The 27442-nt window shown below is 36.0% G+C and overlaps 1 protein-coding gene across 2 annotated transcripts; it reads left to right on the top strand.

Moving 5' to 3' along the window:
• Positions 1–10454: 10454 nt before the first annotated feature.
• LOC104233637 (peroxisomal membrane protein PMP22) lies at positions 10455–16834 on the top strand. Of its 2 annotated transcripts, none has more exons than XM_009787059.2 (7): positions 10455–10643; positions 10784–10882; positions 11054–11155; positions 11542–11617; positions 16120–16190; positions 16285–16370; positions 16508–16834. In XM_009787059.2, exons 1-7 carry the CDS (start codon positions 10572–10574, stop codon positions 16557–16559), a joined length of 558 nt encoding a protein of 185 aa, XP_009785361.1. In that variant the 5' UTR covers positions 10455–10571; the 3' UTR covers positions 16560–16834. The 2 variants fall into 2 exon arrangements, with proteins under 2 accessions (XP_009785361.1, XP_009785362.1); XM_009787060.2 differs by having other exon boundaries at positions 16285–16374.
• The last annotated feature ends 10608 nt before the right edge of the window (positions 16835–27442 follow it).

Raw genomic sequence — 27442 nt, 5'->3', positions numbered from 1 at the left:
TTTTTATTCCGCAAATTGGTTTATCTTCCGCAAATTTGGCTTACCTAGTCGTAGGGATTAGGTGCCACCACGATGGTTCACGGAGGGTGAACCGGGGTCGTGACACAACTATAGGATCTGAGAACGATATTGATGATGATACAGAGGCTCTTGAAGAAGAAATTGCCATGGTTTCGAGAAATATGAATGGATTGATGAGAAGATTCAGAAATATGAAAAAGAGAAAGATGTCATCTAGAAGAACCAGACAATACAATGAACAAGACAAAAATGATGGAAAAAGTTTTTAATATGGAAGGTATGGTCATGTTCAAGCTGAATGTTCGGATCTCAAAAGAAAAGTTTCTAGAGGGTTCAGTAGAAATAAATCCTTCTGAAGCCGAAGCGATGAAGATAGCTTAGAACATGAAGAAATGGTAAACCTATGTTTCATGACTATTTTTGCCACGACCCAAAATCTCACCTGTCGTGATGGCGCCTATCGTGGTACAAGGTAAGCCTCAACTCAACATCTCAACACAATAAAACTTTTAAATAAAGGCTGAAGCAGTTAATATTAAATAAAACCCTTTAGAACATAATATAACTCCAAAAGTACTAAACAATCTATCCCCAAAACCCGGTGTCACTGAGTGCATGAACATATAAATGATAACAACATCCGACTGATAAAACACTGTCTGGAAATATAGAACAATACAACATGAAAGGAAAGGAGAGTCAAGGTCAGCGAATGCCATGTAGCTACCTCAATAGTCTCCTGAGTCTGACTCCTCAATCAGCAACCGCAGTGACCATAAGTGTCTAGATCTGTACACGAGGTATAGGGGGTAACGTGAGTACACCAACTCAGTAAGTAACAGAAATAAATAAGGAACTGAGAAGTAGTGACGAGCTATGCAAATATAGTTATCTCAATAATTTTCAAATAAGAGTAGTCATACTTTCAATTTAACAGTTTAAGTCTCATCAGTGCATACTCAAATAAACCAGATATCAAATATTCCAAAAATATGTACGACAAGGACAAATAGCAACTAAGTGTAGCAATTAAATGAAAACAAATATGGCCTCTCAAGGCAACAGTCACTCAACTCATCTCAATAGCTCAATCACTCGGCTCTCAGCCCTCAATAATCATACTCAATAGGTATCTGCACTCACTAGGGGTGTACAGACTCCGGAGGGGCTCCTTCAGCCCAAGCTCTATAAACTGCACGGACAACTCACGTGCTATCATATACCTGCGCTTACTGGGGGAGTGCAGACTCCTGGAAGGGCTCTTTCAGCCCAAGCGCTATAATCTGCACGGACAATTCACGTGATATAATATAATATCTGGATCCGCATGGACAACTCACGTGCTATAGTATCAATATCTGGATCCGCACGGGCAACTCACGTGATGCACAGACAACTCACGTGCTATAGTATCAATAACCTCACAACTAGGCCCTCGGCCTTACTTAGTCATTAATCTCTCCAGTCTCTCGGGCTCTCAAAAATCATATAAACAGCCCAAACAAAAGTAATATCATGTATCAACAATAAACAGTAAGAGACGGAGGCATAATAAGCAAGAAAAGCTATGACTGAGTACAAATCAGCAATTTAGCAGCTAATTTAGCAAGTACACGACCTCGCATGTCTCAACAGTGATCACATAAGGCATAAACATGATTTTTAACATGAAGTACAATTAATTTATATGAAAATAGAGGGAACATGTATTAAATAGTAGGCCAATTAATTCCACAATCTCGCAGGACGGATCAAATCACAATCCCTACGGTGCACGCCTACACGCCCGTCACCTAGCATGTGCGTCACCTCCAAAATAGTTATACGACACAATGTCCGGGGTTTCATACCCTCAGGACAAAATTTATAACTATTACTTACCTCAATCCGAGCAAAATCTTACTCCGCAATGCCTTTTCCGCTCAAATCGGCCTCCAAGCGTCCCGAATCTAGTCACAATTAACTCGATTCATTCAATACATATTCTAGGAATTAATTCCATATGAAAATACTAATTTTTCCAACAAAATCCGAAATTAACCCAAAAATTGCCCGTGGGTCCCACGTCTCGGAATACGACAAAACTTACAAAGTGTGACAACCAATTCAATTACGAGTTCAACCATACTAATTTTACTCAAATCCGACTCTGAATCGATGTTCAAATCTTGAAAATTTATTTTTATGGAATTTTAGAAAATTCCTCCATTTCTCTTCAAATATCAATAATCTAAAGCCAAAAATGAAGATTTATTCATGGAATATAATCACAAGAGAGTCAAGAACACTTACCCCAAGAATTCCCGTAACTTCTCGCTCAAAATTGCCCAAAATCCGAGCTTGGAAGTCCAAAAAATGAGGAAAACCGGACTGCTCATCCTTTACATTGTCTAGAATTTTCAGGTTACTGTTCATGCGTGTTACTGTTCACTCTACTGTTCACGGCACTGTTTACGCGTGCTAATATTCAGGGGCACTGTTCACGGCTACTGTTCATGCTGCTGTGAAAATAAATGCAACAACTTTTCTTCAAGTCTAAATCGATTTGTTAACCTTTCGAAATCCACCCGAGGCCCTCGGGACCTCAACAAAATACATCAACCAGTCCTAAAACATCATAAGAACTTAGTTGAAACCTCAAATCACATCAAATAACGCTAAAACCACGAATTACACCCCAATTCAAGCTTAATGAAACTAGGAACGTCCAACTTCTATATTCGATGCAAAAACCTTTCAAATCAAATCCGATTGACTTCAAATTTTGCACACAAGTCATAAATAAAATAACAAAGCTATAAAAAGTTTCAAAACTGGATTCCGACCTCGATATCAAAAAGTCAACCCTCGGTCAAACTTTCTAAAAATCTTCTATTTTCCAACTTTTGCCAAAGTGCACCGAATTATCCTACAGACTTCCAAATCCAAATCCGAACATGCACCTAAATCCAAAATTACCATACGAAGCTATTGGAATCATCAAAATTCCAATTCGGGGTTGTTTGCTCAAAAGTCAAATCTCCGGTCAAACTTAAGAAATCTATAGCCTTAGATTTCTAGATTCCGTTAAATGGAGATAATTTGATCTAGGGACCTCCGAATTCGATTTCGAGCATATGAACAAGTCCCAAATCATGATACAGAACTACCGGAATGGTCAAAACTTGGATCTAGGTTCGTTTGCTCAAAATGTTAACCGAAGTCAACTCAGTTGACTTTTAAAGCTCTAATTCACAATTTAATCCATTTTTTACATAAAAACATTTTGGAAAATTATACGGACTGCGCACGTAAGTTGAGGAATTATTGATAGCACTTTTCAAGGTCTTAAAATACCAAGATAATTATTTAATTTAAAGATGACATTTTGGGTCATCACATTTTTGAAAAATGATATGAACAAATATTCTGATTGCTGGATTGGGGAAGATACATCAGGTGATGACTGCAAAGAAGATACTGAAAATTGCTTCATGGCACGAGGCGAAACAAGTGAGGTAAGAACCTATAAGTATGATAAATGTAATGAATTGTAGGATATTCTTGATCTTACCCTAAATGAGTCTCAAAAAATGCTAAATGAATTAAAGAGACTCAATAGGGAAAAGAAGGACTGGGAACTCAAACTTGAAGTATGCGAAATCGAAAGAGATGTTCTTCAAGATGAGGTTCAGGAATTGCAATTGTAACTTAATGACATGCACAAATCTACCAGTCACAGTTCTGTCAAGTTTAACCAAGCGACTTACAAGTTAACTGGAAAAATACCCGTCATAACTGAGTCCACAGGTACTGACACTGGTGGTAGATCAAAAATTGGATCAATCGCTGTGTGCCATTACTGTAACAAGGCTAAGCATAAATATTCTTTTTGTAGATTTCATAAATCTAATATTTCAAGATGGATTTAGAAACCCAAAAATAATCATGATCCTAGTAGAACTAACCAATAAGGACCCAAACAAGTTTGGGTACCTAAAAGAAGGTGATAATTCTATTTTGCAAGAACACCACAGAAGAGTCGCAAAGGAAAATGATATTTCGACAGTGCATGTTCTAGTCACATGATGGGTGACAAAAATCTATTCAAAGAAGTCACAAAAATAAATGGAGGAAATATCAAATTTGGTGATAATTCAAAAGGGAAGATCGTTGGTACCGGCACAGTTCCATTCAACAACAATTGTGACATTACTGAAGTATACCTTGTGGATGGACTCAACTATAATCTCTTGAGCATAAGTCAACTGTGTGATTCTGGATATGAAGTCAAATTCAAGAAAACATGTTGTGCCATTGAAGATGAGTCAAGTAAAATCATTCTGCCAGGAAAAAGATATGAAAATGTATACATTCTAGACGGGATTGAAAAACTAGATGGTCGTATTTGTTTAGCATCCATATCTAATGATCTATGGCTATGACATAAAAAACTTTGCCATGCAAGTATGTATTTGATTGACAAACTCTCCAAATATGATCTAGTTATTGGCCAGCGCAAACTCAATTTCTCTAAAAATCATGTATGTGATGTATGCCAGCTTGGCAAACAAACCAGAAACTCTTTCAAAGCCAAAGACATTGTGTCCACAACCAAGCCCCTACAATTACTTCATATGGAATTGTTTGGACCTACTAGAACTGCAAGCATTTGAGGTAAAAGATATGCTTTTGTTATTGTTGATAATTACTCATGTTTTACATGGGTAATTTTCTTATCTCATAAAGATGAAGCTTTGAATTTTTTTGAGATTTTCTACAAAAGAATTAAAAGAAAAAAAAGGGTACCTCATCTCGACCATACAAAGTGATCATGGAGGAGAATCTGAAAACAGAGCCTTTGAAGAATTCTGCAACAATCAAGGATATACTCACAATTTCTCAGTCCCAAGATCACCCCAACAGAATAGGATAGTTAAACGCAAGAATAGAACTCTGCAAGATATGGTCAGAACAGTGATATTAGAACATTTATTGGCAAATTATTTTTGGGCAGAAGCAGTCAGCACAACATGTCAAATCCTCAACAGATGTCTCATAAGATCTATCCTGAAGAAAACTCCATATGAACTATGGAAAGGTAAAAGGCCTAATATAGGCTAATTTCATCCGTTTGGAAGCAAATATTTTATTCATAAAAATGGTAAGGACAACCATGGGAAGTTTGATCCAATGAGCGGTGAAGGTATTTTTCTCGGTTATTCTATTAGCAGTAGATCTTTTAGAGTTTACAACAAACGTACTCTATCTGTAGAAGAATTAGTGCATGTTATATTTAATGACAATAATACTATGGCCGAGAAAGGAATCATTGCAAGTGATGAAGATATCAGTCAAGAAGCATTACAGACAAACAAGTTACAAAAGTAGATTGATAGTACAAACAAAGTCATAGAGTCGACTGGTGAACCTATTAGCAATCATACTAAATCACAAAACGAGTCGACTACTTCAGTAGTTGAAATGCGACCAAATGAATGGAGAGGTGAACCATAATACCCACAGAAGTTTATCATAGGAGACCCAAACGAAGGAATGAAAACCAGTGGAGCACTCAAGAAAAAGGTAAACATTGCACTTATCTCTCAAATCGAACTGAAGAAGTTGATGAAACCTTAAAGGATTCAAGTTGAGTGCAAGATATGCAGGATGAACATGATCAATTCGATAAAAATCAAGTATGAGAACTAGTGCCTAAGCCAACAAATGCTACAATTGTTGGAACAAAATGGGTATTTAGGAATAAGTTGAACGAGGATGGAAAGGTAATCAGGAACGAAGCTAGCTTAGTGGCCCAAGGCTACTCACAACAGAAAGGAGTCGACTATGATGAAATCTTTGCTCCAGTAGCCCGGTTAGAATCAATTCATATTCTTCTTGCATATACATCTTTGAAAGGTTTTAAACTTTTTCAAATGGATGTTAAAAATGCTTTCTTAAATGGCTTTATTGATGAGGAGGTATATGAAAAACAACCTCCTGGTTTTGAAAACTCACAATTTCTTTACCATGAAGTTTCCTAAAGCCTTGTATGGACTTAAACAAGCTCCTCGAGCCTGGTACGAAATGTTTAGTTCATTCCTAACCGATCGTGGCTTCACAAGAGGTAAAGTAGATACTACATTATTTATCAAAAGATCCTATGCAGTTAATCTTATTATCCATGTCTATGTTGATGATATTATTTTTGGAAATGCTAACTCTCTCATATGCAAGGAATTTTCTAATCTCATGCAGAGTGAGTTCGAAATGGGTATGATGGGAGAACTCACATTTTTCTTTGGATTTCAAATTCAACAATCTGAGAAGGGAACTTTTATATGTCAGACAAGTATACAAAGGAATTGATTAAAAATTCCGCATAAGCAATGCTAAACCAATTGGTACATCAATGAGTCCTTCAATAAGTCTTGACAAATATGAGATGGGAAATTCAGTAGATGAAACAAAATATCATGGGATGATTGGCTCCTTACTTTATTTAACTACTAGTCGACCAGATATCATGTTCAGTGTGTGTAAGTATGGAAGGTTTCAGTCAGCTCCTAAGGAATAGTATCTGACATTAATAAAACGGATAATTCGTTATCTTATCAGAACTATTTCTTATTAACTATGGTATCTACGATTTAACAATTTTAACCTTGAAAGTTTTTCAGATGCTGATCTTGCAGGAGATAAAAAAGACAGGAAAAGCACCAGTGGAATATGTCAATTACTGGGAAAGACATTAATATCCTGGAACAACAAGAAACAAGGCTTAGTAGCACTGTCCACAACGGAGGCAGAGTATATTGATATTGGACAATGTTGTGCTTAATTACTCTGGATTTCTCATCAACTGGGTGACTATGAATTATCTTTTAAACCTATTCAAATATTTGTGATAATTCTAGTGCTATATGTCTTTCAAAGAACCCCGTGCATCATTCTAGAGCAAAGCATATAGATATTAAGCATCACTTCATCATAGATCATGTCATTAAGGGAGATATAGAATTGATGTTTGTTAGCACTATTGATCAATTAACAGATATATTTACAAAGCCCTTGCTTGAAGATAGATTCTGTACTTTGAGAGAATTACTTGGCATTGTTTTGCTTAATTTCAAAAATTAGGACTTATGTGTTACTTTTAATTCTTTATATGGCTAATTTTTCCTTTTATGTGTAATAGATCATTAATTATGCACCTCCGTTTTCTCACACTTTTCCATTAGTCACAACTCTCTAGGAAGAAAAATCAATCATCATGTCCTTTCACTGATGCCTTTTCCTTTTCTGTACTCAACCGCCAAATCCGTTCCTTTTAACCCTCTTGATCACTACCATTCTTCATTCATCGATCCTATCACTCAGAAACCTTTCTCCAAAACTTTTCAATGGTGAAAAAACTCAAAAAATCCCTCTGTCTCCACTCGAAAAAGCACTCATTCCAGGGCAAAACCCTCTTCTCAACCCCCAAAACCAGTAAATTTAGGTTCCGATTATTCTGAAGGCTTTGCCTCCTCTCAGGCAGAGCTCTCACACAACACTCACCGTATGAATGAGAAGGCCCTTGGAAAATGACCCATGGAAGAATCTCCTGAATCTGTCACCCTTAAGAAATTCAAATTAGACCTCTCAAGCTCTCTAGAGCCAGACATCAATTTCTAGGATACTACAAATGGAGTCTCCTTCATTATCCTCAAGGAGAAGCCTACCGCCCATGGCAAAATGATCAATCTGAATGACATGGAAGTCCTCAACTGTAAGGTAATAGAGCTTTTCGAATTCCAAGGTTGATCAAACTTCCTCTCTCTACCGCCTCCTAAAGTCTATGAGTCCCTAGTAAGGATGTTTTATGCTAATCTCTATTCTAACAAGCCTGATAAGTTGGAATATTTAGTTCTAGGAAAGCACATTGTTCTAGATTGTGTCCTGTTTGACTCAATTTTTCAATGTAAGTGTTCTGGTTTTTCTATACTTTTCAAAATACCACGGCTTGAAGATTTTAAAATTACCTTTTGATCAAGCAAAGCGTTGTATAGCCAAGTCTCCCTCTGATTCCATTCCTAACTAGTTAGGCCCAAGTGATATTAGTTTTGAAACTCGGATCCTCACTCACATTGTAGCAACAACCCTTCTTCCTCGCGCCGATTCATTTTCCACCTTCTCTCAACGAGATACTTTTCTTGTTTATTGTCTAGTGACCAAGCTTAAAATCAAACTGTCTTCTTGGTTCATAAATTTTATGATTGAAAGTGCTGATGACCCCACTAGTCTTCCTTATGGTATGGTTATCACTCAACTCCTAGACGCCCATAACATCTCTATTTCCAATTACCCCTTTGTCTTTGTTACCAAGTCTTACAACTCTAGAGCCTTTGCCAATATGGGGTATTTTTGTGCTAAGGGTACCTGGGTAAAGAAGTAGGAAGGAGAGATTAAGGTTGTTCAGACTGAATCCAAAGCCAAAGCATTTGGTTCTCATCTTGGTGTGAGTGATCCCGAACTTGTGGAGAAATTGACTGCTATTGACAACAAGCTGACCATCATCAAGGATCTTCTTGCCTTAACTCAATCAACCATTAGGGACAATCATATCATCTCCAAGGAGATAGGGTTAGATGTATCAACGATAAGGGTCAAGATTCTCAAGTTAGCAGAGAATTCAATCAAACTTTCTAGGTGGTGCATGACAGGATCGATGTGGTATTTGTTTCAGTGAATGCTAGCTTTGATCGTCTGAAGGAGGCTATTTGCAATACTCTCACTAATTTTCTGCATCGTTAGTTGTGAATGGATGGATGTTTAAGACATTTTTTTTGCTATTCTGGACTGGTTCGCTAGTCACTGGATGTTTTTTTTGTAGAACACTTACTATCTTTGCATGCCTATCACTGCATTTATGTTTACGTAATTTGCTTGCAATATTTCTATCTGCATGCTTTTTTCTATGTTTGCATAGTGTTATAATCCTTTTTGCTGATGCCAAAAGGGGGAGAAATGAGTTTACCGTACACGTAGACAAGTAGCAACATTTTTTTATGACTGTCCTATTGAGAGGGACTCGAATACAAGTATTCATCAAGTATTGTTTTGTTGAGAGGGAGTCAGCTAAGGAGTCGACTATGACTTGGAGGGAGTCGACTAAACAGGGAAGTAAACTGCTTTTATATATGTTATTTTGTCATCATCAAAAAGGAGGAGATTGTTAGATTTAGATTTGAATGGTTAAAATAAAATATTATTGTTTGCAGGATCACTTGAGATGTAAATAAGGATGCGAGCAAGTCTATCAATGATGTACGAACGAAGACAAGAAAGGAAGAAGTAAAAGAAAGAATGCAAGACCTGTCAACAGAAGCAAGAAAAGAAGGCCCAAGATTAAAGAGATATGTAAAAGATACAACAACCTAAATAATGGAGTATAAAGAAGGAAGGACCAAGATCTAAGGAGATTTGGACTAAACTTATGCCTACTCTAATTGCTGAAGATATGTGTCAAAAAGGAAGGCTATCAATTCCATGGATCAAGGAACAACTTAAGGACCAATTATAGGTGATCTTCTTTCAAGAAGGAAAAGACAAGGCAGTCATGGACCACCTATGGAAGCCCACACTTATTCTTGAAATGAATCATAACATATTCAACTCCAAGAATCAAGTCCCTTGGGATCACAAATCTCTCAACAGTTTGCCAAAAATACGTCAAGCCAAAGTTCAAGTATATAATGCAGATTATCAAGGAAGAATCATATACTTTGATCATACCAACTTCATACTCTTTGTTCTACTCTAAACAAGCATTGTAATCTTAGCAAAGTTTATTGTGTAATCAATAGAAAGAAGAAAGAGAGAAAAATTTGGTGAAGCATTGTATCGAAAATATCACGAGCGTACTTAGATTCAAAAGTGAGTTGGTGTTTGGAGATAAACACAATTGTACAAATTATTCAAGGAACTTTGAAGAGAGAACACCCTTGCAACCCAAGGGGACTGGAGTGAGATTCACATTGAATCCAAACCAGTATAAAAATATGGGTATCTTTAAATTCTTGCATTTTACTTCTACTTTCAGTTACATTCTGTATTTATTTTAATAAAACTAATTGGTAAACTAGTCAACTACTTAGCATACAAAAAAAAAAATTGTCAATTCAAACCAGCCCTTACTTCCACTATTTTCCAAGTTAAAGTGATGGGATAGTTTAACAAAATTTTGCACTTAAGGCATAACACTGAAAAAGGAAAAATAAGAAAATAAGGACCGAAAGTAAGATGTACAGTGCAAAATGAAAATTCCCTCCATCATCCCGTTTATTTTATTATTTAAAGAAAGACTCAGAAGATGAGAAGAATGGGTCTGAGATGTTCAAGTAAATGAATGGAGGCTTCCACGAAATGTGCAAAACGAAAATCATAAATAAAGAATGACTCACATACTAATGGCAACTAACTATATAGAGAAGGAAGATTGTTGAGCTGTGATTTAAAGAAAAAAGAGGCTAAATTTCAGTCAACGGTATTTGTTGATTCATCTTTTGGATTCTTTGAAGCTCAGAATCATGTCTGAAATTGTTAAAGAAGCTTGGAAAAAATATCTAACTCAACTGCAACTCCATCCTCTTAGAACCAAGGTCCTATATTTTTTTATTTTTTTTTGTATAATTTCATATTAACATGTCCGACCTTACCTTTCTTTTTTTTTTCTTGATGCTCAATTTGAGTTTATGATTTCTCTGTTTGATGTAAATTTTTATTTTCATTTTAACCTTAGGCAATCACTGCTGGAGTTTTAGTTGGGAGCAGTGATGTAATTGCTCAGAAGATATCTGGGGTCAAAAGGCTTCAAGTCAAAAGAATACTTCTTCTAATGGTACTAGTTTATTTCTATTATAATTTAAGGCCCCCTAATCTTGATTGGGAGATCATTGTGTTATTTATTGATAGTTTTTTGTAGGTTATTTATGGTGGTAATTTAATGTTTTTGGTTGTCTGATAATTGATTTTTTTCTCTGTTCTATTTGTTTAAAATTTGCGGATACAGCTCTATGGATTTGCATATTCAGGACCATTTGGGCATTTCCTGCATAAATTGATGGATGTGATTTTTCAAGGAAAGAAGGGTAATACAACAGTTGCTAAAAAGGTTAGACTTTTCTCTCAAAGTTCCAATTTTTTTCAAGCTGAGTGTTCAGTTTGTAGAATCTAAAGATAGGCAGCTTAGCTTCTGTGTTTTATGATAACTGTTGCACTTCTGGCGTAACTAATAAAGTTGTTGTCATGTGACCAGTAAGTTACGGGTTCGAGTCATGGAAACAACTTTTTGCAGAATGCAAGGTTTAACTGCGTAAAATAGACCCTTATGGTCCGGCCCTACACGAACCCCGCACATAGCGGAAGCTTAGTGCACCGGCCTGCCCTATTTTGTTGCACTCTTGTTTTCTAATTTTTATCTTTTGCAATGCAACTCTTATGCTTATGGTAATAAATAAGTTACTAATTACATCAATAGTTTATCTTTTATCCTTTTAGGTTTTGTTGGAACAGTTGACCTCATCTCCTTGGAACAACTTCTTTTTTATGATGTACTATGGCTTGATCGTTGAAGGTATGGCCGATCCATATTCATTTTTTTAAAAACTGAAAATTGATTTTAACTGGAATACTGTATCTATCCGGTTTTTATAGAAGCTAACTAGACTAATAGTATCTTTAGGAGATAATTGATCTTTCTCTGCAGAGGCATGAAAAAATGGCACTTGTTTAACATTCTCTTTAGACGAAATGGCGCTTGGTTGGGGCTGTGGGGCTTGAGTTTTTTCTCTTAGCGCTAACCTCTGACTAACTTAGCCTGCAAAAATGGCCATACTTATTTGGAATTGTAGTAGAAAAAGTTAGAGCGATTTTGTTGCAGGGGAAAGGGAATAGACTTCCCTGAAGTCTAAGCGATGATGAAACAAGGGAGGGGAGGGCAAGAAGTTTTAGATGTTTCCTGAGTTCAATTAGGATAACTTTTGCTCTTTATCTTGTCTCCCGAAACTAGTATACATTATATTTTTCAAAAGCATAGCACAAATTAATTGTAAATAGACATGAAATGCAGCAGAGAATTTATTAGCTCCCAACATGAGAAGTTTCACTCTCTTATTTACGGTCACTACTGCATACCAATCGATTGTCCATACTACAATTGATTTCCTTGGAATATCGCTGCAGATCAAGAGGAATTTTTCTTAGCTGCATGACTGTTTGATTAAAGCTTGCTTGTCAAAGTAAGCTGAATAAGAAAAAGGCAACAATAAATTCAGGGCCAACCCTTTCTCCTTGTCAAATCTTGTTACTCTTTGTCACTTAATAGATGAATATTCCAGCAATCCTAGTACTCTGTCTGTAGTAACACATGCAATAGAGAATGCCTTGATAGGCTCTAGATCAATTATCTTCCTTCTGCAGATAACAACTTTGAGATCGGAGCTTTGTCTAACAAAGCATGAAACTAATTAAGATGAAATCCAGTCTATTGCAAGACTAAAGTCTTTTCCATCTGTGACATCAAAAAACACATATTCCCCTCCCAGTGACTTCTTTTGACATTTTGTTGAATCATTTCTCTTTTTCCAAGTGTTTTTTTACCCTACATGCAGAAGTCATCTACTCCTTTCATCTTTTCGTGGATGCATATGAGATAATTATGACCAGATGTCACGACCCGGATTCCAACCCTCGAGAGTCGTGATGGCGCCAACTCGTAGAAGCTAGGCAAGCCACAAAATTAGAAAGTCTTAACTCTTTTGTTTTAATCCTTTTTATAACATACATTAACGAGCGATAAATATTTAAATAACAGCGGAATATGAGATTAAGCGGAAGACTTAGATAAAATGAACCAAAATAATAAGAAACTCCACATGTGTCTCTACCTAGAAACTGGTGTCACAACATTCACGGACTAACTATGAGTACTACAAATAAGTGTTTGAAAGAAAAGAACATAGTCTGTTTCGAGTACAAATGATAACAGAACATAAATACTGATAGAAGAGACGTCGGGCCTGCGGACGCCTGCAGGGCTACCTCGGAGTCTCGGTGGACTGAAGGCTGGCTCCCCTACTGCTGCTGACCAAGTGCTGCTCCGGTATCTGCACAGAGTGCAGAGTGTAGTATCAGCACAACCGACCCCATGTGCTGGTAAGTGCTTGGCCTAACCCCGACAAGGTAGTGACGAGGCTAGGACCAGACTCCAGATAAACCTGTGCAGTTATATATATACATGGCGGGAAATAAACTGATACAAGCAATAAAAGTTGGGAAGGAGGAAACATGTTTCGAGGGAAATAACAGATAAAAATAAAATATCAAGAAAATTATAAAGAAGCCAAAATTTACTTCTAACAAGAATAGAGAAAACAATGGCAGACTTCATTTTCGGTTCACATCTTGTTGCAGGCATGCAACCCGATCCCATTTCTCGTATCTCGTGGTAGGCGTACCACCCGCTCCCATTTCAGTAAATCTTGTGGTAGGCGTACCACCCGCTCCCATTTCATCAAATCTCGTGGTAGGCGTACCACCCGCTCCCATTTTATTAAATCTTATGGTAGGCGTACCACACGCTCCCATTTCATTAAATCTCGTGGTAGGCGTACCACCCGCTCCTATTTCATTAAATCTTGTGGTAGGCGTACCACCCGATCCCATTTCATGCCAATACAAAAGCACAAAGAAATCCCGGCAAGGGAACAAAGCAATATAATAACTTCCCAGCAAGGGAACAAAATAGTATAATAACTTCCCGACAAGGGAACAATAATATCAAAACAAACATCCTGGCAAGGGAGAATCAACTATAACCAATCTTAACTCAACTTCTACTCAGCTCAATTAATACTGATACTCAATCATAAATAAGTTCCACGAAAATAAACTAAATCCTTGCCCAATATCGAGAATCATCAATTAAAGCATCCGTAGAATCATTTAGGAACACAACATATATCAATTTAAGACTCACGGTCATGCTCGACACCAACGTATAGATACTCGTCATCATGCCTATACGTCGTACTCTACAAGAAGCAATTAGCAAATAGGACACAATTCCTAATCCCTCAAGCTAGGGTTAGACCGGACACTTACCTCAAACTTCCACGGCCAACTCAAGCCTCAAACACCGCTTTTCCTTTCAAATTTGGCTCCAACCCAATCGAATCTATACATAATCGATTTAATAACATCAATAAATGCTAAACAATCCAATTCCAATGCTTAATTATAGCTTTCCAATCATTCTTCCCAAAAATTCAAAAATTGACCCCGGGCTCGCTTGGTCAAAATACGAGGTTCGGACCAAAACCCGATCACCCATTCACCCACGAGCCCGAATATATAATTTGTTTTCAAATCCGACCCCAAAACGAGGTCTAAATCATAAATAATCAAAAAGCCCTAATTCTACCCAAATCCCTAATTTTCTAACCTTAATCACATGTTTTAGGCCTAGAAATCTAGTGGGTGTTGATGAAAATGGAAGAAAACAAGTTAAAGATTACTTACCCAAGAGATTATGGTGAAGAAATGCTTCAAAAATCGCCTAAGAGCTTTGGAGAAGAAGAAGTTTGTGAAATTTTTATAAAATCCCGTATTTGTTCTGTTTTTGGTCTTTTAAAATCACTGGGCGAAAAATGCGCTTCGCGATCGCGACAGACCCTTCGCGTTCGCGATGGGTCAGGCTGGATAAGCCTTTGCGTTCGCGTAAACGGGCTCGCGTTCGCGGAGCTTTAACCCCTCGAGCCCTCGCGTTCGCGTCCAAGGGGTCGCGTTCGCATAGGGTAATTGCCCCACCCTTGCCCAGGCCTTCACATTCGCGTGGCCAGGCCCGCGTTCGCGAAGGGATAACCCCCACTGCCTCGCATTCGCGACCTGAGCTACGCGTTCGCGTAGAAGGATTTTCCTTCGACAAAATTAATGCATCGCGTTCGCGTGGGTTCTCCCGCTAACGCGAAGAAGAAAGTATCAGAACACCAGATCTGTTGTTTTCTGCAATTTTCTCAAGTTCAAAACTTCTCGAAACACACCCGAGCCCTCGGGGCTCCTAACCAAACACACGTACTAACTCAACAACATCATACGAACTTATCTGTGCGATCAAATCGCCAAAATAACCTCAATAACAACGGATTAAACCTCAAAATCAAAGGATTTTTTTCTCAAACTTCTTAAAACATCAACTTTAGCAATTTAGGTCCGAATCATGTCAAATGACATCCGTTTTTCACCAAATTTTACAAAAATGTCTTAAATCATATATAAAACCTGTACCGGGCGCCGGAACCAAAATACGGGTCCGATACCATCATGTTCTAATCAAATTTCATTTCAAATTTCTTTAAACAATTTCAGAAAATAATTTTCTTTGAAAATTCATTTCTCGGGCTTGGGACCTCGGAATTCGATTCCGGGCATACGCCCAAATCCCATATTTTCCTACGGACCCTCCGGGACCGTCAAATCACGGGTCCGGGTTCGTTTACCCAAAATGTTGACCGAAGTCAAATTAGCTCATTTTACGGTCAATATTTATCATTTTTCACAGATTTTTACATCTAGGCTTTTCGGCTACGCGCCCGGACTGCGCACGCAAATCGAAGTGATGCTAAAAGAGATTTTTAAGACCTCAAAACACTGAATTTCGTTTTAAAACAAGTGATGACTTTTTGGGTCATCACACCAGATGAGTATTTATGGAATTTCAAACATGTCACTGGAAAACGAAAGAACTAAACTACTGATGTTATCAATATGCAACTGGAAATCATTAATAGATCATTATCTCTTTGTGCAAAGTCAGTCTTGGTTTGTAGTATTGTGCCTTTTGCTTGTTAATATCTGAAAATGAGGTATCTTCCGAGAAATAAGAAAAGCAAATTTGAATCCGGAGATTAATACAAGGAAACCAAGAAAACTAATACTTGCAGAATCCATTTGTTTCCTTAAATAAGTAGTTTATGCATAACAAGGATAAAAACCAGCTCATAACTGAAGCAGAAAAATAGTCATGGAATTGTCCATTCACACTGTCAATAATGTTGGTACTAACTTGTTGTATCACAGGGAGGCCATGGGGTCTTGTCAAAAACAAGGTTCGAAAGGACTATCCCTCTATACAGCTAACTGCGTGGAAGGTAGGATATAATGAATTAATTATCAATCTTTTTTCACAAGAAAAAATGCAGTGTCATAGCAAATTGGTAAAACTAAAGGTGTGATTATATGCAGTTTTGGCCAATAGTTGGCTGGATCAACTATCAGTACATGCCCCTGCAGTTACGTGTTCTGTTCCACAACTTTATTGCTTCATGCTGGTCAGTACGTATATTTTTCCCTCCCCTATTTGGTGGTTCTGATATGTTTCACCTTCAAGCAATGGAAGTTTTGCATTCATGTCGATCGGTCAATATTATTATATTAGTACTAATATTTTTCTCTCTTATTATATTAGGGCGATTTTCTTGAACTTGAAGGCAAGATCAGTAACAGCTAAGAAGGACTAAATCAAGCTGATGAAGGGTTCATATGCATTTCCTCCCCTTTGCCAGTAGTTAAGGATTGAGTTTTAACTTTCACGGTCATATTAGTTGTGTTCAGTAGATTCTTCAATTTCAAAGTTTTGACTAACTTTGATGAGACAACTACATTATGTTAAACTTTTCCTATGTTTCTTGTGAGAGAAGTTTGCTTGGAAACTATGGTATATGTATTGCAGCATGATTTCATTCTGAACTTATTCAGAGTTATCAAAATATGGTGGATATCTACTCTTTCTCCATGATTTTTTTCTCAAATAGTTAATGACATGTTCAATAACATATTTTCTATGTTCAATGACATATTTTTTTCACTTTTCATGCCTATATAAAGGCCTTGTAATAGATAGGAAAATACACACAATTGAAGAAGAAAATCTCTTTCCTTCTCTCTATCTCTATTTCTTGTTCATGTTTTACTAAATTGTTTTTATTTCTTGTTCATACAACAACAACAACAACAACGACCCAGTATAATCCCACAAGTGGGGTCTGGGGAGGGTAATATGTACGCAGACCTTACCCCTACCCCGAAGGGTAGAGAGGCTGTTTCCAGGAGACCCTCGACTCAAAAAAGCAATAGGAGATGATATATTAGTGCCATAAAAATGCGTAATAAAAATAACAACAATAACAGCAATAATATATAAGAGATATGAAATATGAAATACAGGATACAAAATAAGAAATACGAAATAGATGGCTGGTATAGTACAACTAGAAGGTAAAGCCCTGCATCAATAGACGACCAATGACATTCCTAGTCTAACTCCTAACTGGATAGTCTCCCTCTATTGTGCTGTAGAAATATTCACACTCTCCCCTAACCTACAACCTTAATGCTCGACCTCCATAATTCCCTATCAAGGGCCATGTCCTCAGTAATCCTAAGTCGCGCCATGTCCTGTCTGATCACCTCTCCCCAATACTTCTTAGGTCTTCCTCTACCTCTCCGCGTGCCCACTACAGCCAGTCGCTCACACCTCCTCACCGGTGCATCAGTGCTCCTCCTCTGAATGTGCCCGAACCATCTGAGTCTTACTTCCCGCATCTTGTCCTCCATGGGGGCCACACCCACCTTCTCTCGAATATCTTCATTCCTAATCTTATCCATCCTTGTATGCCCGCACATCCACCTCAACATCCTCATCTCTGCTACTTTCATCTTCTGGATGTGTGAGTTCTTTACCGGCCAACATTCAGTTCCATATAACATGGCAGGCCTAACCACTGCTCTATAAAACTTACCTTTTAGTAACGGTGGCACTTTCTTGTCACACAAGACTCCCGACGCTAACCTCCACTTCATCCACCCCACCCCTATACGGTGTGTGACATCCTCGTCAATCTCCCCGATCCCCTGAATAACCGATCCAAGGTACTTGAAACTACCCCTCTTGGGAATGACTTGAGAGTCAAGCCTCACTTCAACTCCCGCTTCCGTCGGCTCAACTCCAAATTTGCACTCGAGGTATTCCGTCTTCGTCCTGCTCAACTTGAAACCTTTAGACTCAAGAGCATGTCTCCAAATCTCTAGCCTCTCGTTGACGCCGCCTCGTGTCTCGTCAATTAGAATAATGTCATCAGCAAATAGCATGCACCATGGCACCTCCCCTTGAATATGATGAGTCAGTGCATCCATCACCAGGGCAAATAGGAATGGGCTGAGCGCAGACCCTTGGTGCAACCCCGTAATAACTGGAAAGTGTTCAGAGTCGCCTCCTACTGTCCTAACCCGAGTCTTAGCTCCATCATACATGTCTTTATGTTAACTATCTTCAATCTGTCCTGCCGCTTTTAACATTTTCTTTTACTTGGATGAATATTTTTTTCCTTTTGGATTTTTACACTTGCATATAGTACCAAAAAAAAAGAATAAAAAAAAATTGGCCATACTGATTAAAAGCATAAATCATCTTGAAGAAAATAAGAAATACTTCACATCTTTATCTAGGTTGATTAATTACTTCTTTGAAATTTGGAAAACAAACCAGTTATTGAGAAAGTTTACTTCATAATTTATGGTCGTATCATTTGAAAGCAAACAATGATTAGTATGACTACTAGAAGAGGTATTTTTGAGTATCCATGACCTACTTGATGCTTGCTACTGACTTATCATTTTTAAGTATTTTATATGAATGATGCACAAGCTACAACTGGTAAGTTATTACCTATAATGTCACTTTTCAGGTAATATAAATGCTGAATTTATGTATTAGTATTATATATGTGTTGTTACCTATATGGTGTACTTTTGATAAATTTATTCACTAATTGCTTGGTTGAATTGAGTGAAGGAAAGTCATGGCGTTAAATCAAATCCAATAGGTAGGGTATACCCCGAAAACAACAATATTTTTGAGAGAGACTCAATAAATATTATGACAATGATTTTATGATCCTTTTAAACTCTAATAGAATTTAGAAGAAATATTCTGACTACAAACGATTGTATTTCATATAGATGCTACAAATAATTAATAAAACTTTACGCTGATTTGAGATTTGTGCACTTATTTAAGAAAGCAAATTTGATTTGCTAAGTTGCAAATTAGTTGTGTATAACTTTCTTGGCATGTGATTGAAATTAAAGCTTGAGAATGAATCTCAATATTGTTTAGCCTATTATGCCATTGATTGAGGGTAAGACATCGGGATCAAGTCCTGATGCTCCATAATGATAAGAGTTGGGTTTGAGTCCCAATTTATTATGGCCTAACATGCCTTTATATTGGTAAGACATTGGGTTTGAGTCCCAATGTACCATATTGATGATATAATGATGACTAAAGAAAAATAATATATTTTTCATGAAAAGGCATGAAAATTGTCCCACTTGATTTGCTCCATTCTTGAAGTGAATGTGATAGCAGTGCATAATAAGTTTCAATGAAGACAAGTGGTTGAACAATGAACGTGGGCGTTCCAAATATCAAAATAATAATAATCATCACTATGATTATAAAAGGAGAACAATAAGGGTTCTCAAAATAGTCCTTCAAAATGTAAAGACAATGTTTACCATCAAATTGGTATGAAAATAATAAAGCACGTCGCTGATTATGATCCATTCCTTGAAGAGAATGTGACTTGTGATAAGCATTGAGAATGCAAACCTAAAGTTGAATGTGGCAATATATGATAAAAACAATGAATAAAGACATGCAATTCATGATTATATGAATACCACACAACTCACCTCTAAGGGAGGTTTGAGTGAAATAAAGAAAATAAATATTATTATGTGGTTACATGAATATATCATTGGTCGTGTACATGTGATACGCCAAAAGTTATTTTGTCATGCCTTATAAAAAGTTATTAAAGGCAAAATTAAAACAAGAAATGATTTTGCTTATGATGATTTTAACCATGCCAATTTATTATGATATAATTTTCTACTTGAAGGAGAAATTTACCATATTGATGGTATGATAAAAGATCTTGTAGTACAAAAGTTGTTAAGAGCTCCGAATAAATTAATTTGTTACTACCCGGATGAAAAAAATTATTCATGATATTGATATTGTAAAGTCTCAAAAGAAACTTTTTGAGTTTCAAATGTATAAGTCAAAGTGGTTGGCATATTGAGACTATAAATGAAAGAAAGATTGAATATCTTCATATTTCTATAATCATACCGGATAAATATGAAAGGTTACCTGATCTTCTTTCTATTTGTACTACACAAAAATATAAGCATGATGCTGGAATCATATGCCACAAGTAAACTAGAGGTTTACTAAAACAAATATTAATTGGCATGACCAGTTGACCATCTCAGTTCAATTATGATGCGAAAAATTTATTGAGAATTATATTGGCATATATTGAAGTAATAAAAGTTTCTTCAAGAATTATCTTGCGCTGCTTATTCTCATGATATACCACTTAAAGGTTGGGATTGAATCCCTTTATTTTTGGAAGGAATAAAAGGTGATATATATGGGCCCAGTCACCTGCCATGTAGACCATTTACTATTATATGATTTTAATAGATGCATCTATTCTATGGTCACATGTACATTTGTTATCAACTTGCAGTTTGTTTTTGCAAGATTGCTTGCTCAAGTTATTAGAGCACAATTCCAGAATATAAATTATGATGATTTATCTTAATAATACCGGTTTAAATCCAAGTTGGTTTAGCAGAAATTGTATGCCTCCAATTATAGCTAAATCATGGTTATGAGAACAAAACTCCCAAAAACGAAATTTGGTATGAGATGTATTATTTAATATACAGCAGCACTTGTACGCATCTAACATTTCTCCCTATCACAATCGGTTCAAGGTCAGGAACCAAATAATTTCTATATAGAAATATGGATGTGCTATATGATTTAATTATGCCACCAAAATGCACAAAGATGAGTTCCCAAAGATGGTTGGGAAATGTATTGGTGATCCCAACATTAGGGGGAGAAAATGAGCAGCTGAGAAAGTGATACGTCAAATGAATTATTATGAATACATATAGATCCTCGTACAAGAAAATATAAACGTGATGTTCAAGTGATAATTCATTTACAAATTATTGCCAGACGCATTTGCTGACCCAAAGCTAAATATCATATTTCAGATGCTAATGCTCCAAATAGAATAAAGTCCATGAGGGACAGAGTCTATGGCACACATGAAGCGTAACAGACCAATCGGTTCCAAAGATAAAACTCCTTAAAGAAGGAGAGGGACAAATATTCAAAATAGTCATAATAAGGAGGCAAGTGCCCTAGAAGAGCACCACGACATAACACTTCATCAAACCTCATGAGAGAGGCTCAGGTTCCTGAAAATAATGAAATAAAGAGATCTCAATGTCTTTATTGGGTAATAATGGAACCGACATAAAATGATCGTCGACGATATTGTTAATATAATGTAGCGCTCAATATTATTAATATTGACGAGGATCTTGAGATCAAATCTGTCATGAAATTTGGACGGATAAAAGATTTGCCAAATAGAAAATACGCAATGAAATTGACTTCACTTGAAAAATGTGAAGTTGGATGGATAGTCCAACACCTGAAAGTATAAAGTCAATAGAGGTATAAATGTGTTCTTGTGCGAAAGGTTCAAGTCGATAGATATAAAGACGACTTGTGGCACAAGAAAATTAGTAAATATCCTCACATTGATTATATGGAGACATGTTCTCTTATGGTGGATATAGTCACTTCAGGTTTTAATCTGGCAATATATGAAAAACTTGATATGCGTATAGTGAAAATCATTGAAAGATTTAAATTGTCTTGGAGCATATTAAGGTTTCCAAGAAATTTATTAAATAAAGCTTCAAAAATCCTTATACGGATTGAAACAATCAAGGCGCATGTGGTATAATCGCCCGAGAGAGTACTTGTTGAAAGAAGGATACAAGAATAATTCAATTTGTCCTTGTGTCTTTATAAAAGGATATGAATTTGAATTTGTTATAATCGCCATGTATGTTGATGATTCAAATATCATTAGAACTCTCGGAGAGCTTCCTAAAGCAGTAGACTATTTAAAGAAAGAATTTGAAATGAAAGATCTTGGAAAGACAAAATTTTGTCTTGGTCTACAAATTGAATATATGAAAGATAGAATTTTTGTCCTTCAATCAGCATACACTAAAAAGATTTTAAAGAGCTTCTATGTGGATAAAGCACATCCATTAAGTACCCCGATGGTTGTGAGATTACTCGATATAAATAAAGATCCACTCCGACCTCATGAAAATAATGAAGAGCTTCTTGGTCCTAAAGTATCATATCTTAATGCAATTGGTGCGCTAATATATCTTGCTAACACTACAAGGCCTGACATAACTTTTTTAGTTAATGTCTTAGCAAGATATAGCTCCGCTCAATGAGACATTGGAATGAAATCAAGCACATATTGCGTTATCTAAGGGGGATTATCGATGTGGGCTTATTTTATGGCAATGATTGCAATACCGATCTTGTTGGTTATGCCGATGTGGGGTATTTATCTGACACACACAAGGCTTGATCTCAAACATGTTATGTGTTTACATGTGTGGCACTGTCATATCTTGGCGATCGACTAAGCAATCAATCGTGGCTACTTCTTCTAATCATGCTGAGATAATTGCTATTCATGAAGCAAGTCGAGAATGTGTATGGTTGAGGTCTACTATACATCTTATTCGAGACAAATGTGGTTTGAAGTGTGATAAACTACCCACAGTTTTGTATGAAGAAAATACAACATGCATAGCCCAATTAAAGGGAGGATTCATAAAGGAGTTAGGACAAAGCACATTTCACCTAAATTATTGTTCACACATGATCTTCAAAAGAATGGTGATATTAATGTGCAACGGATCCGTTCAAGTGATAATATGGATGATTTGTTCACCAAATATCTATCGACGTCAACCTACTAGTGTATAAGATTGGGATATGAAGGCTCAACGATGTGAACCGATGATCTCATCAGGGGGAGTTAATACGCGTTGTACTATTTTTCCCTTGCAAGGTTTTGTCCCATTGGGTTTTCCTTGCAAGGTTTTTAACGAGGCAACCAAAAGGCGTATTTCTAAATATGTGTACTCTTTTTCCTTCATTAGGATTTTTCCCATAGGATTTTTTCCTAATAAGGTTTTAACGAGGCATATTATTTATGGACATCCAAGGGGGAGTGTTATGATAAAAATCAAAATATGGTGGATGTCTACTCTTCCTCCATGATCTTTCTCTCAAATGGTTAATGACATATTCAATGATATATTTTCTATGTTCCATGGCATATTCCATGACATATTTTCTTCACTTTTCATGCCTATATAAAAGCCTTGTAATAGATAGGAAAATACACACAATTGAAGAAGAAAATCTCTTCCTTTCTCTCTGTCTCTATTTCTTGTTCATGTTTTACTAAATTGCTTATATTTCATAACAGAATACGAGTTGTATACTAGTAAACTTTTCAGGAGGGTTTTTAGTTAACTGAATTTCTTTTTTTTTTTTGATTACACAAAGAGTATTTTGCACCCATTCCAATTATTTCTTCTCTACTTTATGTAATACTATAAAAACAAATAATTGACTCGAGAATAAAATGACAAATAAAATTTTTCACTGGCCTGCTGGCGGCAATATCACATGATATGAAGGGCCAAGATTAAAAGATCACGTTATTCATGAGCTGCTAGCCAGTACATATGTATACATTGACTTAAGGGAAAGGTTACTTGAACTATGATCTATCCCATTTTTACATCTTATGATATGTCTCGGTTCTACGTACATGTCTATTTATTAATTAAAACTTGTTATGAAATAAAAGCAATTTAGTAAAACATGAACAAAAAATAAAAGTAATTTAGTAAAACATGAACAAGAAATAAAAGCAATTATGAACAAGAAATAGAGATAGAGAGAAGGAAGAGATTTTCTTCTTTAATTGTGTGTATTTTCCTATCTATTACAAGGCTTTTATATAGGTATAAAAAGTGAAGAAAATATCTCATGGAATATGTCATTGAACATACAAAATATGTCATTGAATATATCATTAAGCATTTGAGATGAAGATCATGGAAGAAGAGTAGACATCCACCATAATGTGATATTTATCATAATACTCCCCCTTGGATGTTCATAGATAATGTACCTCGTTGAAACCTTACTAGGAAAAAACCCTATGGGAAAAAATCCTAGTGAAGGAAAAAGAGTACACATGTTTAGAAATACGTCTTTTGGTTGCCTCGTTAAAAACATTGCAAGGAAAAACCCAGTGGGACAAAACCTTGTAAGGGAAAAAGATTACAACGCGTATTAACTCCCCCTGATGAGAGCATCAATTCACATCCTTGATCATTCACATCCCAATCTTGTACACTAGTTTCTTGAAGGTTGACGTCGGTAGAGATTTGGTGAACAAATCATCCATCTTATCACTTGAACGAATCTGTTGCACATTGATATCACCATTCTTTTGAAGATCATGTATGAAAAATAACTTTGGTGAAATGTGCTTTGTCCTAGCTCCTTTTTATGAATCCTCCCTTCAATTGGGCTATGCATATTGTATTGTCTTCATACAAAATTGTGGGTAGTTTGTAACACTTCAAACCACATTTGTCTCAAATTATATGTATTATAGACCTCAACCATACACATTCTCGACTTTCTTCATAAATAACAATTATCTCAGCATGATTAGATAAAGTAGCCACGATTGATTACTTAGTCGATCGCCAAGATATGACAGTGCCTCCATATGTAAACACATAATATATTTGAGATCAAGCCTTGTGTTTGTCAGATAAATACCCCACATCGGCATAACCAACAAGATCGGGATTGAAATTATTACCATAAAATAAGCCCACATCGGTAATCCCCCTTAGATAACACAATATGTGCTTGATTTCATTCCAATGTCTCCTTGAGATGAGCTATATCTTGCTAAGACATTAACTGAAAAAGTTATGTCACGCCTTGTAGTGTTAGCAAGATACATTAGTGCATCAATTGCACTAAGATATGGTACTTCAGGACCAAGAAGTTCTTCATTATTTTCATGAGGTCGCAATGGATCTTTATTTATATCGAATGATCTCACAACTATCGAGGTATTCAATGGATGTGCTTTATCCATATAGAATCGCTTTAAAATATTTTCAGTGTATGCTGATTGATGGACAAAAATTTCATCTTTTATATACTCAATTTGTAGACCAAGACAAAATTTTGTCTTTCCAAGATCTTTCATTTCAAATTCTTTTTTTAAATAGTCTACTGCTTTAGGAAGCTCCCCGGGAGTTCTAATGATATTTGAATCATCAACATACATGGCGATTATAACAAATTCAAATCCATATCCTTTTATAAAGGCACAAGGACAAATTGAATTATTCTTGTACCCTTCTTTCAATAAGTACTCTCTCGCGCAATTATACCACATGCGCCCTGATTGTTTCAATCCGTATAAGAATTTTTGAAGCTTTATTTAATAAATTTCTCGGAAACTTTAATACGCTTCAGAACAATTTAAATCCTTTAATGATTTCCATTATACGCATATCAAGTTTTTCATGTATTGCGAGATTAAAATCTTAAATAACTACATCCACCACAAGAGAACATGTCTCTATATAATCAATGCCAGGATATTTACAAATATTCTTGTGACACAAGTCGTCTTTATGTCTATCGACTTGACCTTTTTCGCGCAAGAACACAATTATCTCCACTAGATTTATACTTTTAGGTGTTGGGACTATCCGTCCAACTTTATATTTTTCAAGTGAAGTCAATTTTCATTGCGTATTTTTCATTTGGCCAATCATTTATCTATCCAAATTTTATGACAGATTTGAGCTCAAGATCCTCGTCAATATTAATAATATTGAGCGCTACATTATGTTAACAATATCGTCGACGATCATTTTATATCGGTTTAATTATTACACAATAAAGATATAACTTATTGAGATCTCTTTATCTCATTATTTTCAGGTACCTGAGCCTCTCACATGAGGTCTTATGATATGTTATGTTGTGGTGCTCTTCTAGAGCACTTGCCTCCTTATTATGACCATCTTGAATTTTTGCCCCTCTCCTTCTTCAAGAAGTTTTATCTTTGGAACCGATTGGTCTGTTACGCTTTATGCGTGCCATAGACTCTGTCCCTCATGGACTTTATTCTATTTTGAGCATTAGCGGCTGAAATATGACATTTAGCTTTGGGTCAGCAAATGTGTCTGGCAATAATTTGTAAATTAATTATCGCTTGAACTTCAAGTTCATATTTTCTTGTACGAGGATCTATATGTATTCATAATAATTCATTTCACGTATCACTTTTTCAGCTATCCATTTTCTCTCCCTAATGTTGGGATCACCAACACATTTCCCAACCTTCTTTTGAAACCCATCTCTGTGCATTATGGTGGCATAATTAAATCATATAGCACATCCATATTTCTATATAGAAATTATTTGGTTCCTGACCCTGAACTGATTGTGATAGGGAGAAATTTTCATAACTTGACTAGATGCGTACAAGTGCTGCTGTATATTAAATAATACATCTCATACCAAATTTCGTTTTTGGGAGTTTTGTTCTCATAACCAATGATTTAGCTATAATTGGAGGCATACAATTTCTACTAAACCAACTTGGATTTAAACCAGTATTATCAAGATAAATCATCATAATTTATAATTTGGAATTGTGCTCTAATAATTTGAGCATGCAATCTTGCAAAAGCCAAACTGCAAGTTGATAACAAATGCACATGTGACCATATAATAGATGCATCTATTAAAAGTATATAATAGTAAACGGTCCATATGGCAGGTGACTGGGCCCATATATTTATCACCTTTTATTCGTTCCAAAAATCAAGGGATTCAATCCCGACCTTAACTGGTATATCATGAGAATAAGCAGCACAAGAGAATTCTTGAAGAATCTTTTATTCTTCAATATGTACCAATGTAATTCTCAATTAATTTTTCGCATCATAATTGAACCGGGATGGCCAACCGGTGATACCAACTAATATTTATTTCAGTAAACCTCTAGTTTACTTGTGGCTTATGATTCTATAACCATGCTTATACTTGTGTAGTACAAATAGAAGATAAATCAGGTAACCTTTTATATTCACCCGATATGATTATAGTAATATAAAAGATATTCAATCTTCATTTTATTTATAGTCTCAATATGCCAACCATTTTGGCTAATATATTTGAAACTCAAAGTTTCTTTTGAGACTTACTACAATATCATTATCACGAACAATTTCATCCGAGTAGTAATAAATTAGCTCTTCCGAAGCCCTTAATTAATTTTGTACTACAAGATCTTTTATCACACCATCC

Source organism: Nicotiana sylvestris, chromosome 6 (assembly GCF_000393655.2).
Source record: "Nicotiana sylvestris chromosome 6, ASM39365v2, whole genome shotgun sequence".
Taxonomy (NCBI): Eukaryota; Viridiplantae; Streptophyta; class Magnoliopsida; order Solanales; family Solanaceae; genus Nicotiana; species Nicotiana sylvestris.
This window is presented reverse-complemented; position numbering and strand designations above follow the sequence as displayed.

Excerpts from the sequence above, each read along its gene's own strand:
- LOC104233637 (XM_009787059.2), top strand. The coding sequence starts at position 10,572 with ATGTCTGAAATTGTTAAAGAAGCTTGGAAAAAATATCTAACTCAACTG. Across the intron at positions 10,644-10,783 it reads TCCATCCTCTTAGAACCAAG|GCAATCACTGCTGGAGTTTT; the intron begins GTCCTATATTTT and ends TTTTAACCTTAG. Across the intron at positions 10,883-11,053 it reads AAAGAATACTTCTTCTAATG|CTCTATGGATTTGCATATTC; the intron begins GTACTAGTTTAT and ends TTGCGGATACAG.